At 43.5% G+C, this 15,313-nt stretch overlaps 1 protein-coding gene and 1 pseudogene across 1 annotated transcript in view; both read right to left on the bottom strand.

The window, feature by feature from the left end:
- The window catches only part of CNTNAP2 (contactin associated protein 2), a 1,471,582-nt gene that overhangs the window by 12,728 nt on the left and 1,443,541 nt on the right, over positions 1 to 15,313 (bottom strand). Inside the window, exon 22 of the mRNA XM_053608746.1 lies at positions 12,356 to 12,595. Within this exon, the coding sequence (XP_053464721.1) occupies positions 12,356 to 12,595 (240 nt within the window). The remainder of the gene's footprint in view (positions 1 to 12,355; positions 12,596 to 15,313) is intronic.
- Positions 7,738 to 7,938, bottom strand: LOC128560693 (uncharacterized; annotated as a pseudogene).

The raw sequence follows: 15,313 nt of genomic DNA, 5'->3' as shown, positions 1-15,313 counted from the left end.
TTGTGTTCAGGGGGGCTGTGTAGTGATCAGCCAGCACAGGAGCTGCTCCGTGATATCACAGACACTGCAGTAGCAGGTGACTGCCTGTGGTTTTACAAAATGCCGCGTCAGTGATACGTATGTTCACCAAACCTTGTGAACATACCTGCTACACAGGGTCGCACCTGATAGAATTTGTGGTTTGTCAGCAAAGCAGTATTAGCAAGAATTTGTTGTCTGCCGATTCATGAAAACAGCTCAATTACCAGGAAGCGGGCGGTCGAGAAATAACAATGGTAACAACCGATCACAGTAAAGTAAGAAGTGGCTACTTTAAGGACTTGGTCTGGTGTGTTTCACCTCTCCTCGCAGGCAGCGGTCAGGGAGCGGCACAGTGTGTGAGATGAACGTCTTCAGGAGACCCCGGGTCTACAGTCTTCAGATTTCTGCTGAGAAACACCCACTAAGGCTTTGGACTCTGGGATTTATGGATTGAGAGCTCAGTGAAAAGCCACTTTCTTATTACTCAAAATCGAGTCAGGAGATGAGATCCCTCATTGGTGAGACCATTCAAGCACATGATAGCATTTTAGGGAGCAGGTAATGATGGTGGGGTTTCTTTCACTCTCTGGAAATTTCTCATAAGGTTAAAGGTTGTGATTTGACTGTGGATGGGTCTTGCTGGAATGACCGGCTACTGGATTTGACCAATTTGCTTTTGTCATCATCAGGTCTTTCAGGAGATTGCAGTGAATAATGAAATGCATTTCAAAAACACATAATCTTCTGCCATAACCTCCGTGTCTTAACTTACAGAAAATGCCGCCAGTCGTAGTTGGTGAAGATGTAGCTGCTCGCGGTGGACTAGCCTGTGTCGTAACTGCTATTTCATCAAAATGTGAGGCTGGCTATTTTCATTCCTCACTTTTCAGGAACAAGTATGTACATAAGGAGGGCTGCTGAGGACACAGGGAGGTGCTCCAGATCACAGGCTGCCGAGGAGATTCTGGCTCCACGAGGTGGTCTATCAGAAGGGGGGTGAGCAAACTAAAATGCTTTTAAAAATTAATTCTGCACATATTTTAAGTCTTTTATCCATGCCCAGTTGGGATCTTGGTTTTGGAATACTCTTCGTAGCTGCATTAGTGCAACCCTGACTACACATTAAGAATCAGTTGGGACCAGGTGCTTGATTTCTAGGAAGCTCCTTAGGTGATTTTAATGGGCAGCTAGAGTGCAGTACAGCATTGCAGTGGCCACCATGCAACGTTCACTGAGGGAACACTTATTTTCTGAATTGAATTTTTCTTATCTATTTTAAAATTTCAGACCGATAAGGGTACAAACAGGTTACATTGTTTGCATCTGTTAGAGTTCAAGTTATAACTGAGCCCTTCACTCAGGAGGTGTGCCATGCACCCTTCTATTGTGCCCGTTAGGTGGGAGCTTACTGAACCCTCCCCTCTCCTCACTCCTTCCCCCTGTACTCCCCATTTGGATGTAGTGGGAGCTCAGCAGTTGATGAGCTTATGGTCACAGAAGGACTTAAGGGATACTGGAGACTCACAAAGGGAAGCCGGGTGAGGTGGGGGGTGGTAGGGGATGAAAGTTGTACACGGATCAGGTGATAGGGAAATTAGAATCCTAGACTTCATCCCTGTAACAAAAAGCCACTTGTACCCCTAAATCTCCTTAAATAAGTGGAAAAAAGGTTCTTGTGGGTGTCATAAGAGGGAAGAAAGGTGGGGGTGGCAGCAGAAGTGTGGGCAGAGAGAAGGCCTGACTTGGAGCTCAGATCTGTCGACTTTGGTTCCTATATAAGAATATAATACCTCCCTTTCCCCCACTGAGTGAAAATAAGAGAAACATTCAAGAACAGCAAATATAATGTTAAAGAGGTCAAGATAAAAGTAAATGGTAAAGAGAAAAACATGATAGAAGAGATAAATCCAAGAACTGGTTCTTTGGGGAAAAAAAATTCTTAGACTAATCGAGAAGGAGGGGAAAAACATTCAATAGAGGGGAATTAAAATAATTTAAAAAGCTTATTTTGCTCAAGTTTATGGAAATGACTTTGAAAATCTAGATTAAACGAATTTCTAGAAAAGTGGAAAGTAACAGAAATTATCCCAGATGAGAAGAAAATCTAATTAGACCAATTATAAAAGAAATAAAGAGCATCGTCAAAGAGCAGCTTTCACAAAAAGCGGCAGGCTCCAGTGCAGGCGAAATCTACCAGACGTAGGGGGCGTGCTCCTGGCGTCCAGGACCAACAGCAGCACCATCACCTGGGCTCCTGCTGCAAACCGCACTCTCAAATTCCACCCCTGACCTACTGCGTCAGCAGTCACTAACTAGTTCCCCAGGTGATTGCAAGCACATTGAGGCTTGGACGGCACTCATTTTAATCATTTCACAACATGGAGAAGTCCGGTATGGCATGTTTGGGTGTCACAGCTGGCTTACACGTGAACTTCAATCCCAGTAAACATTCTAGACAATCCCACTAAAATGACTGGAACTCTTAAATCCACATGGGAACAGTAAATGTGAAAAGATAGACAGGAAAATTCTGAAAATTTTTAATGAAAGGGAAATGAGCTCTATGAGATACATGAATGCAATTATAAAAGGTCGGTTATGATCATTACTGTCTGTTCCTAAGTCGCGGTGTAACAGGCCAGGAAGTTCAGAAGTAGCCTCAGATATGAAGAGCAAAGTACAGCATGACATGGTGGGGGACGGAGGCGCCACCAGCGGGGCTGGAACAACGGGCGGGCCATTTGGAAAGAAAGAAAGAAAGTGGGATTCTTCCCTTACTCCTTCTACCAAAATAAATTTCCAGTGGAGTAAATATGTGGCTCTTACAAATAAAAGTATTAGAAAAAATGTGGAATAATTTTTAAAGTAAGTTCTGAATGGAGAAGGCATGACACAAAACTCAAAAGGTGTAAAATACTTTATATTTCACCACATACAATGTGGAGACGTTCACACGGAAAAAAACTCCATAAACTCAGAAACTGAAATCAAACTGGGAAAAAAGTCAAATATGTACTAAAATACTAATTTCCTTAACTATATAAAGAATATCTATAAATCAATTAGTATATGACGAGCAAACTAATAGGAAAGAATTAAATATATGAATAATTCTTTGAGCAAAGAATATAAACAGGCAGATCATGGAAAAGTAAATACAAATGACATATGAATATATGTCATATTAAAGATACTTAATCACAATCATGATTAATGAAACACAAATTGTAGTGCCAGTGTTCTAATCTGGCCAGACCAGAGAGAAACTCAGGCGTGGAGGGCAGGCGAAACATGTTTTACTCAGCTCGTGGGCAGCTGGTGAGCTGAATTACATGGACAGACCGCCCTAGCTCTTGGTGGCCGGGGAGCTAAATTACACATCACGATCTGTGATCCACAATCTGAAATTTGCACAGGGGAAAGGTCCTGGCCACCTTTACACCCAGGGGAACAGCACTGACAACAGGCGGAGCAGCAGTCACAGAGCACGGCTTGAGTACAGCATCTAGGAGCACGTGCTGCTTTCCCACAGGAAGAAAAACTAGACAACTTCATCTTGTCCACACCTAAGGCCATGGGAGAGAATGGCCGCTTTTTCCTGTCCTTACACAAATGAAAACAGAATTTTATTTTTCAAACAAAACAACAAAATGAAAACATCTATTAGGATGCCTTATATTGATGAGCATTCTAATGCCCCTGGTTGAAGCTGAAAAGATTCGCACTGGATTGGGACAGACTGATAAAGAAACCAGGGGCCGAAGGTAGCTGTGACATGACCTTTATTCAACTTGTGGTGGCCAGGGAGCAGGCACGGGACATCCATCTTCTTTCAGCTCATGGGGGCAGGTGAGCTGGTATAGGAAGCTTCTTGCCCCCCAGATGGAAAGCCCTGGGGCCTCATCCAGTAGCCAGGACAACAGTGGCTCCAAATTGAACACTAATGACAATTACTCAGAACACATGGCACCTGCCGGTTTAATCAAAGCTGTTCCAAACAATTGGGCACCTCCTGGCCCTTGGGTGACGAGGCCTAGTTTAACTCAACTCTCCACAAAGAGGTGGGGGAAGGCATTTTTATATTTTCGGACTGTCACTTGGACTTTATCCTTGGAGGAGGATTTGTAATAACTATCAAATTAAAACTACCTTTGATTCAACAGAATCACGTGTAAAGAGCAATTTATTAAATGCTATGGAAACATTGTAGAAATATTAATAAAGGACAGGAAAACAATATGACCATTCAATGAAAACTCTAACTCAAATTTCATATTTTTTTTGAGATTGTTGCCGTTGAATATCATTTTTGACTTGGAATATACAAATGTGCTTGGTGCTTTTGCAGGAAAATCAAAATTTGGATCATTTGCAGGAAAATGTACATTAGCAAAAGGAGGATAATAATTTTTCTTTACACTTGAATAAATGCGTACTGCGTTGGTAACTGAAGGGGAAAAAGACAAATAAGATAATAAAAAGATTAGGCATAAGAGATAAAAATGTGTTAATCATGCAATCTTGGCATAAAGATGAGAAAAGAGATCTGCTCAGAAATAATTAAGATGTAATTATAAGAGCTGGAGAGATTACTTTTAAGTGCTTGCAGGTGGTAAGGAGAACAAAGTGCCAGCTCATAATTATGAGGAAAACTGAATAGATATGTGCAGTTTTAAAATGTTCTTCATACAACTCTTTTGCACATGGACATACAGAAATATTTTATCAGATGGTAGAAAGGAAATTTGGAATATAGACCAGAATTAGCTCATTAAAAATCATAGCAATAGAGGTAAGACGCCTTCAGCAATCACACTCTCTGTTTGCACTGCTGAGGGCCTGAGCAGCTTATTCTGGAATCGCACGGGGTTGTTACACAGAGTGATCCTAAGTACCCCATTCTGTCTAGTTCCTAGTTTATTGGGGAGCAGATCAACCTTCCTGAGAGGGCTGGTTTTCAATCACTTTGCAAACCCGAGTGAATCCACCAGACAAGTCTGGCTGTGGATCATCAACCCTGGATTCCTGACCACCTCTGAACTCGGATGTGGACAAGAGGAGAACTGGGTGGTAACCACCTTCCTCTCCACTGTGCCTCTGGAATTTCCACGTCCTTCCCACTTCCCTCGAGAATTCCTGGTGAAGGGCCTTTCCAGTCCCAGGTGCAGATTAGCCTTAGGGAAGCAGGTACATCGAGGTGATTGTGGATATTGTAAATTCAACTGCCAGCAACTCACAGAGGCCAAGTCCCAGGGGTCTTTCTGGGGCAAGATGTAGCATATCACACACCATGCAGCCTGTGCTGAGATTACCTGGACTAGAAGTCCTGTAAAATAATAACTAGTTATAAGCTTTATAACTAGAAGATCCCTTAGGAAGCAAAACTTTATATCTTAAAGTATGTTTTCTATTTTAATTACATTTCAGAAAAGATCCTAGGTGGTATCCTTGTGTCTGATGGATTCTGTATCAAATATCATGAATGTGATGAAATACCCCAAGGCTTAACACGAATGCTTCATAAAACAGCTTGGTGTACAGTTTGGAACTGTTCCTTGGTGCAGAAATTTAGGGGATAAGACTCTTGAATTTATTTTTTCTGCTGTTTGTTTTGTTTTTATATTTTACAGAATGTGTGTTACCATCTGTAGTTTTCTTTCTGTTGACAAATCTTTTCCATGCCAAGCAAATACGATTTGCTGAATTTGACAAAGAGAAAAAAAAACAAAAAACAAACAAAAAAATTAAAACAAAACAAAAAAAACCCCAACCAGAGCCAGTGATTTGGAGAGGTGAATCACAGCAATCCCCAGGCATTGTCTACCTTCAAATCAACCAGAGCTCAGGGGTAGGGTGACTTTGGCCACCTTGTAGCTAACCACTGTTCTGAAAAATATTCCTATGGACCATACAATGATGTGGTTTAGAAACAGCCTGCCTTTATTCAAAGTGGAGAAAAGTTTGGCAAAAAAGAAAAAGAAAGATTGGGTATTTCTAATAGAACAGAATTGGCTTAAATCAACTCAGCTTAAATAAGGATTTGGAAGGGTTTTGTTTATTATTTCTTCCTGTAAAAATTTGTTTTTAGAGCCCCATGCCAGGCTCTGGGCTTGTAATGATATTGCCTGTGTCTCCCAAACTCCCCTGACATTTTTTTTCTCTTGCATATAAAATCCAAGTATTGTTTATTTACTTATTTTCACTAAATTTGCTCTAATTTCTTATTTAAATAAATGCACTAATAAATGTTTTTTTTTTTCCATCGAGTAATTCCGCTGCCTGTCAAGGCTCTGACGGAAAGCCTGCTCTCTTTCCCACAATGGCTTTTCACCTTGTGATAGAGAGGTCGACCTTCCCTTTGACACAGTCAGGAGGACTAAAAAAGAAATGACTTTCTTAGTGGGTTATGTGAAGCCATGTCTATTTGCTCCCCATAAGGACTTGGTGACCCTTTATCAAGGCTACCTCATTTCACTGCTCTAGGAGCCACCAACTGCTGTGCACACGACAGACATTGGAGTTGTGCAGTGCACATCTTGATCAATCATAAACGTCCCTCATTTAGAAAACACCAACAGAGCCCAAATGCCATTGGAGAGGGAGCCGATAGGTCAATCAGGAGCTTTACAGAACAGAAACAGGGTCTTATCAGATGAAGCCATCATACCCCAGAACATGTAATGTTGCTGCTTTGTCATTTAATATGATCAGAAGAAAGAAATATAAGGGATCACGAGACCTGTGGGGAGATGTCTTGCATTCTAGTTTCCATGTTAACATCAAGTTTCTGCAAAATAAATATCATGGTACAGGTACGAATGGAGAAGCTCTGGCCGGTCACCGGGCTCCCTTTAACACTAAGGCCATGAGAGTCCATAGTCTTCTCGGCAAGATACATGATTTCTTTTCAGAAAAGCACAACCCTCATTTTAAAGCAGCATTGTTATTTAATGTCTTTCAAAGGAAGTTAGTGGCCAATTCAAAGCCCTGAACAATCGTTTGGCGTCTTCCTCAAGAGCTGGGTGTCCTGCCCCACCGTGGACCTACTGCTCTTGTTTTCAGTCTGTTCCCCCAGTGAAAATAGGCAGATCAATTTTCCTCAAATTTAAATAAAAATCCTCTGTCTATCTGGGTGAGCTTCCTTGTAAAATGGTCCTTCTGCAAGCTTATTGCCAGGGCCTTTCCAGTTGTAATTTCACCACATAAAAGTTTCATTGTTTTTCATAAACTTGCTTTTTAGTTTTTTTGCACTTATTTGAGCATTTAATTTTTTCTTCTTGTAACCTTACTTCAAAAGGCTTAGAGGACTACTTTTTTATTTGTTGAATGACTCAACTGTGGCCACACATTGGAATCACCTGGGGAGGTTTTCCATCTACAGATACCAGCCTCCCACCCCAGAGTGTCTGATTTAATCAGTCTAGGGTGTAGACCAGACACTGGGATTTTTATTCACATAGAAACACAGACATACACGCGGGTGCCAAAAAATGTATACACATTTTAAGAAAGGAAAATACTGTATTAAAATTCTAATACTCAGGTCAAATTTGACTTCTGCAATTACAAGAGATACAAGCTACAACATACAAAATAAACGTTACTGGCATATGTTGAGTAATACAATTTTAATACGGTTTTTGCTTTTCTTAAAATGTGTGTATATATATTTTTGCATCCTGTATGGGACACACCCACCCACTCACCCACCCAGAGACCACTCAGATGGCGATGGCGAACTCTCCCTCCCACCGCGCAAGGAAGAGACGGCCATCACCGGGTGAGGAGCAGGTGCAGCAACGCCGCGCTAAGCCGGCCTCACGCTCAGTGGTCGGCGCGCGCCCCCTCCCGGTGGTTTTGGGAGCTGCACACGTCCAGAGAAACTGCCCCAGTAACCAACCAGGAAAGTGTCTTCTTGATAGCGGGAATTAAAAAGGATCCCCAGAAAACTCTAAAGTGTTACCAAGATGGAGAAGCATAAACGTCCCCTGGGAACCCTGATTAATCGCAGATGCTAATTCCCCCCCCAGTCTGGGAGGGGCCTGAGAAACTGTATTTCCCACAAGCTTCCCGGGGAGCTAATGGTGCTGTCAAGGACCAGCTTCCTGAGGCACCCAGTGAAATAATCTACTCCCCAAAGTCGCCTAGTCCAGCCAGGACTAATTAGGTCTCACCTGGATTTTCCTCCTGTCCTAATGCTACACAGACTCAAACAGACATGGCATTTTTGTGTATGTACTATTGTTTTGTGTATGAATATCTGATAGCAAGAATTCTTTTTTTAAATTTTTGATCAGTATGAGGGCACATACAAATAGGCTGAGGGAAAATCTAAGTTGTAGTTGTGTTCTTTGCCCAGGAAGTGTGCCATATACCCCTACATTGTTCCCACTAGGAAGGAAGCTGCCCACCCTCTCCCCCTGCTTGGATTTAATTGAATTTTTCTCTCGTGAGCACACATTGTTGTTAATCTACAAGTTTCCAATTAGTATCGAGGGGAGGGAGATTGGTGGGATTACACCTGCGGTGCATCTTACAAGGGTATATGTGAAACTTAGTAAATGTAGAATGTAAATGTCTTAGCACAAAAATGCCAGGAAGGCTATGTTAACCAGTGTGATGAAAATGTGTCAAAAGGTCTATAAAGCCAGTGTATGGTGCCCCATGATCGCATTAATGTACACAGCTATGATTTAATAAAAAAAAATTAGTATTGAGTGCATGTGATGCTTGTTTCTCCCATTCCTGTGGCACTTAGGAGAGTGTTCCCCAAATCCATCCAAGTTGTAACAAAGGATACAAAATTTCCACCTTTTTATGGCTGAATAGTATTTCCGGGTATACATATACCACAGTTGATTAATCCATTCATGTGTTGAAGGGTGCTTGGGTTGTTCCCACGTCTTTGCAATTGTAAATTGAACCTTGATAACAAGAATTCTTAATCTACTCAAACATGAAAAATTACTTGAAAAATGCAAACCCCTCATATCTGAATTTGGAATGAGGAACCTGGACTCCAAAAACCAGAGTACAACTGCTGATGTGGGGATGCCCCGAGAACCCAGCAGGTATGAACATTATATAAAACCGAAGCAGCTGCTGGGATTCATTTGATGGACATGAAGGAGAGGTGACCATCACTCACACCTGCACGAACAAAATTATCAAAGACTTTCTCTTTGATTTGTCCTTCTTGAAACCCGTGTTTTCTTCACATAAAGAGCTTTTCTCCCCACCCCCTTTCTCTACGAGTAGGTATACAAATCTCTAGCGTTAACCTTTTATTGAGTTCTTTTGAAAGCTCCTGTATGTATACAACTAAGGTTTTCTTCACCTGTTAATACGTCTTTTATCAGTTTAATTTGCAGGCCTCCCATAACTGAATTAAGAGGGCAGAGGGTGGAGCCACTGGAAGCTGTAGGTAAATAACCCTCCCTCATGTCTACACCCCGCCTCTGCCTCCTTTTAGCTCCCGTACCCCACACTCCCTCTCATGGCACAATTCACCTTTAAGAAAAATAAATCAAATTAAGTAAACCTTCTGCCTCATAGTTTGTAAGCTGCTTTCTGTCCTTTAATAGATACAGATACATATTTTTAATAAGCATTTTGACAATTATGGAAATTATGGAAATGGTTGATACTGCAACTGGTTGACACTGGAGATCAGCTCTTGGCCCAGTGAAGTTTTTCTGCAAACGGACCTAATGATACATAGCACAAGCCTGTTACAGCATTGGAGTCACAGAATTTTTTTCTTTCTGTTTTCCTTTTCCTTTTCTTTTTATACAGAGTCTCTGTTGCCCAGGCTAGAGTGCAGTGGTATCGTCATAGCTCACTGCAAGCTCAAATTCTTGGGTTCAAGCGATTCTCTTGCCTTAGCCTCTCTAGCAGCTAAGACTACAGGTGCGCACCACCATGCCCACCTAATTTCCTATTTTTTGTAGAGATAAGGTCTCACTTAGTCTGGTCTCAAACTCCAGGCTGTAAGCATTCCTCTCCCCTTGGCCTCCCAAAGTACTGGGATTACAAGTGTGAGCCACTGCACCCAGCTGCAAGTACAGAATTTTGATTTGAACATTGAATACTCAAAGAAATATTCCCTATTATGTTTTCATGAATCAATCAAAAGAATGGAAGTGTCATGCACAAAGAATGATTTTTTTCAAAGAAGAAGGAACTAAGACGTTTCCTATAATTGTGTTATCTTACAGACCTCAAAAGCAGCTTTATTTTTTGGCCGGGGCTGGAACCTGTCACCTCAGGCATATGGGGCCAGCGCCCTACTCCGTTGAGCCACAGGTGCCGCCCAAAAAGCAGCTTTTTTTTTTTTTTTTTGTAGAGACAGAGTCTCACTTTATGGCCCTCGGTAGAGTGCCGTGGCATCACACAGCTCACAGCAACCTCCAACTCCTGCGCTTAAGCGATTCTCTTGCCTCAGCCTCCCGAGTAGCTGGGACCACAGGCGCCCGCCACAACGCCCAGCTATTTTTTGGTTGGAGTTCAGCCGGGGCCGGGTTTGAACCCGCCACCCTCGGTATATGGGGCCAGCACCTTACGGACTGAGCCACAGGTGCCGCCCCAAAAAGCAGCTTTTTAATTAAGTCATAATAACCATGGATTCATACTGGCCCAAGGTAGGATCTAGATGTTTTTGAAGCTAATTCCTTGGCCCTGACTTTGCGCACGATCATTGTCTTACACAGTATCTCCAACAGCAGAAAGACTTGTGCATTTCACAGAGCACATGGTCTCCATCCACTGTGCCCTTTGGATGAATTTACCTGAGAAATCCCTGCTCCTTGTGACCCTGGTATATGTCTTTTCTGCTTTCATATTTTCACTGTTACTTTTCTCCTTTTAGCCTTAGGAAAGCTTTCCTTTGTTCAAGCCAGCCCATGAGGAAAAACCAACCTGCTGTGTAATCCTAACAACATTCATAAAAGGGAATTCTTTATAAGTGCCCTTGGCACACAGCACCCCTCATCAAGTTATAGGAATCCATGTGTGAAGAACAAAGAGGAATTGTTTAGTCTGTAAATTAGCTCTTCTGACAAAGGGGAGATTCTGGCTTATTTCTAGGTTTCACCAAGCTTCACATTATAGTCCTGGCAAGGAATTGTGGTGACAGTAGCTGTGCTGAAGCCGATAAATACTGTGTGTGGGGCTGGAATATGATTAAAGCAATCAAATGCACAGCGTTTACATGATAAACCATCGCGAATTAGAAGTTTGCATGGGGGGAGGATCTGGAAGCCTTAACTGGATGTTTAAGCATTAGAGCCAATTTTGTCTAATATAATAATGACCATGATTATTATTAATACTATTGTAGCCAAATGTTTTTAATGCTTGCTACATGGCTGTGATTCTGCTAAGTATTTTAAACACATCATCTCAGATAGGATTTTATGAGTTGGGGCTTATTATCTCCAATTGAGAAATGGGGAAACTGAAGAATGAGGTTATGAAGGCGACTTGGGCTTGGTCTGCGGGCGAGCGGCGGTGGCGGTGCTGGGACCCAGCCTCTGCACCATGTTGCCTGTCCCTCATCCTCTTCCTCTTCTTAGCGTCGGCAACATCACACGTTGCTTAGAGACCCACAGGATGATGGATTTAGAAGACCTTTACAGATTATACCCCATGTCTCCACCGTGTGGATGGAGAAGCAGAGGCTTAGAGAGATCACTCCAAGATGAGTTTAGGCAGAACATGGAGTAAGACCTGAGTCTCCCGAGGTGCTGTTTAACGGGTCCTTCACCTCTCAGGGTTGGATGGACACTGACTTTTCATACAATTTTGTAGCCTACAGCTACATCTTTTCATTTGAGTCCTGGGCTTTCAAATTACGTCTTACCACATGCAGATGTGGTACTAAGTCCCCTGAGTTGTGCCAGCTTAAATGCAACTCTTAAAGTTCTAGAAGGGTCCAGGTCAGTCCAGGAGCTGGATCTCTGTATTGCTTTAGGAAACTCTCTTCTAATATTAAAATACGGACTGTATGGCTACAAGTCAGAGTCGTAAGAGGCGGAAGCGAGGAAACAATCTTGTCCCATCACCCCACAGGGATGTCGCAGACGTTAGTGCAGGCACCTCTTTATTCACCTCAAACGAAGAGGTGACAATTCCTACATTCTACGCTTTGACTCGTTTTCTTCTGGCCCTGGGTACTTCTGCCATGCAATTGCTGTGCTGAGAACTCTTGTGCTCACACATTCCTTGGCTCTTTCTTAATCCTCCAATGACATCACCAATGATGTTCTCTTACAGTTGAGGAAAGTCAGGTTTAAAGAACTAACCACAATCTGCCCAAGCCTGCTGTAGACCTTACCTGAATCCAGGTGATCCAGGTGCCAGGGGTCGGTGGCCGACGACATGGGGGAAAGTGTGAGCGGCGAGGCCCCGCAGTTGGACTCCACCAGCTCGCCCTGGATGTGGACGTGAGCCGAGGCGTTGGTCTGCCTCAGGGCGGCCTTGAGAGGGGCGATCTGGTTGAACTGGACTCTGGAGAGGCAGCCCGTGAATCCCGGGGTGTTGTATTTGTGAATCTCTTGGTCAATCTTCCCTGTTTCTAAAAGAAAAAGAAAGAAAATGAGAGCCTTGTCCCACTCACTGTCTTCGCATACTGTCCAAATCTTACCCCCAGGTTTCAGTGTGAGGTGTTATATTTTTTAGAGGCTTTATTAATGATGCGGTAAGACTCAAGACTGCAGACTTTAAAAGAACCTTGCGCTGCTAGGGAAGGTGGTTGGGTGAGAATAAGGCTAGATCTGATAAAACAAAATACTGTACATTCATAAGAACCTCCTGGCTACTGGAGATATTGCTGAAACTATTAATAACATCACTCCTTGCCTTTTTTTTGGAGACAGAGTCTCACTATGTTACCGTCTGTAGAGTACTGTGCCATCACAGCTCATAGCAATCTCAAATTTTTGGGCTTAAGCGATTCTCTTGCCTCAGCCTCCCAAGTAGCTGGGACTACAGGCGCCCGCCACAATGCCTGGCTATTTCTTGTTTTTGTTGTTGCAGTTGTCATTGTTCAGCAGGCCTGGGCTGGGCTCAAACCTGCCACCTTTGGTGTATGTGGCTGGCACCCTACTCACTGAGCTACAGGCACCAAGCCCACTCCTTGCTTCCGATCGACTTTTCTCCTGGTCTTTTCTGATGCGTCTCATCTCGACTCTCTCAACATATTGAACAAGGACTCCTGCTCAGTCCTGGCAAGTGATGGTTTTGTTTCATACCTCCTTTTTGTCGTCTTCTTTAGAATTCTTTATTAAAGAAAAGAAAGAGAAAGAATTCCTGTAGCCTGAAATGGGCATCTCCTGTCTTCAGAATCCAGTCTCCCTTACGGGATCCCTGCTCATATCTGATGGAGGTTTTGAAAATCAAGAAACTGTCCCAACTCAATCACATACACACACATTTAGGAATCTCCACCTTCTCCGGCCCTGTAAACTCAACATTTTCCCAAACTAACTCTTGACTCAGGGGCGAGTCTGAGAAGAGGCAGCTCAGAGGTACCGCTGAGTCCTATAACCACACGTGGTTGCATTAGTTAAATCCTCGTCTTCACGGCCCTCTGTCCCAAGTTTTAGAACCTCTTTAACAGAAACTAATGTTGAGGGAGCCCTTAAATGCTTACCATCCCTTAGCCAGTGAGCCAGGCAGACTGACCCCAGAGCCCTTTAACCACCTATTTTCTGAGCTGAGACACAAACCATGTATCCTGTAAAATTATCACAGTCTCTGGTAAACCAGGGATGCAAGTTCCAAGGGGTTCTGGAATGTGCTCCAGGAAAGATTCGGTTTTGAGGATGAAAGGAAAGAGAACTGCAAGCTGAGTTTGTGGTGGGTTTGTTATGTTCAGGGAGCCATGGAGTCAGACTAGGAAGAGCCTTGAAGGCCGAGGTAAGAGGCTTGTATGTCAGTGGGAAGCTCACAGACACTGGAGCTGCAGAGGACTGTGAGCAAGTGCTGCCTCAGCCCCTCGGGCCCCTGCTGACTTCCTGGGCTAGACAAGGGTTCTCCTTTTTGCCCATATGTTGGGGCAGGGTTCTGTGTGAACCAGGGTTCACAGGTTCGAAGCACCATCTTCACCAGCATCTTCTTGCACTTGCTCGCCTTTTGCTAGAGCTGTCCTGCCATGTATTAGCTATCGTGAACCAGCTTTGGTTCTGCTTCCTCTGTTGGAGATTTGGGTAGGGAACTTCTGACTCTGGCTCTGTTTCAGATGGTCCCCGATGCAGTTTCCTAAACTTTAAGGAGGGCAGGCTTCCCAAGGACACGGTAAAAAATCCACACTTTCAAAGCCATGTCTAACTGAGGGTTTGCTATTGAACACAGGACCCCCACTTCTTAAAGAGCTGTCTTCTCCTTAGGGTCTTCCTGTGAGGTGGCCCCAGGGTCAGGAGCCTGGGAAATGGGGTCCGATGGCAGATCATGAACAGACAAGTAAGTAGTTGGTGCTGGCAGAGGCTCTCGGGCCCAGGCCTTTGGGCTTTGGGTGCCGGAAGAAATGTCAGCTGAGTGGGCAGGGGGCTGGGGCTGGGTGCAGGGCCGAGCCCTGCCCATGACCGACTTGCACGGCCCCATTCTCTCTGGGGAGCTTTCATACTCTTAGTTTTTCTCCTTCTGTGTTTTCTGCCTATTGGGGAAAATTCCCAGTGTTTTTTTTCCTGAAAGGTGACTGGGTCACAAAAACCAGGATTCTGACATCCACTAGAGCAAAGCCAGCACATCCCTCACCGGGTCGATGTGCCTCTTTCCTAAAGGCTCTTGGCTGGACCCCAGGCCTCTGGGCAGTGCAGATTGTGACAGATCAGCGATTGTCAACTTGGTGCCATAGCACACTGCGGTGGGGTGAAAGGATCTCAGGTGTGTGGTGAAAATTTAAAGATCATTAATTAAATTTTTTTGGGAAAAAGTTCAAAGCACAGTAAGTATATCTATGTTGTCCACTCTTTTCTTTGATCAATGTAAGTTAAGTGGCTAAGGAAGTTTAACTATAGGTTCAAGCGTGCTGTGAGATAAAAAAGGTTGAAAAACACTGAAATAGATGCCTGATAGTTCTAAATCAGAGCCAAGTGAAGATACTGATATTAGGACATAGACTATTAATATAAACCACACTCAGTGCACCTGTGGGGCACTGTGCTTAGAGCTTTTCATACAGTAGTACCTCAGTAAGTCTCCTAATAACCCGCTGAGGTCCAGAGGATTACGGAGGCTTAGAGACGTTACGGCTTGGCCAATGCACAGACATTTATGTTTCATTTAAAACACA

Source organism: Nycticebus coucang, chromosome 11, assembly GCF_027406575.1.
Source record: "Nycticebus coucang isolate mNycCou1 chromosome 11, mNycCou1.pri, whole genome shotgun sequence".
In the NCBI taxonomy this organism is placed as follows: domain Eukaryota; kingdom Metazoa; phylum Chordata; class Mammalia; order Primates; family Lorisidae; genus Nycticebus; species Nycticebus coucang.
This window is presented reverse-complemented; position numbering and strand designations above follow the sequence as displayed.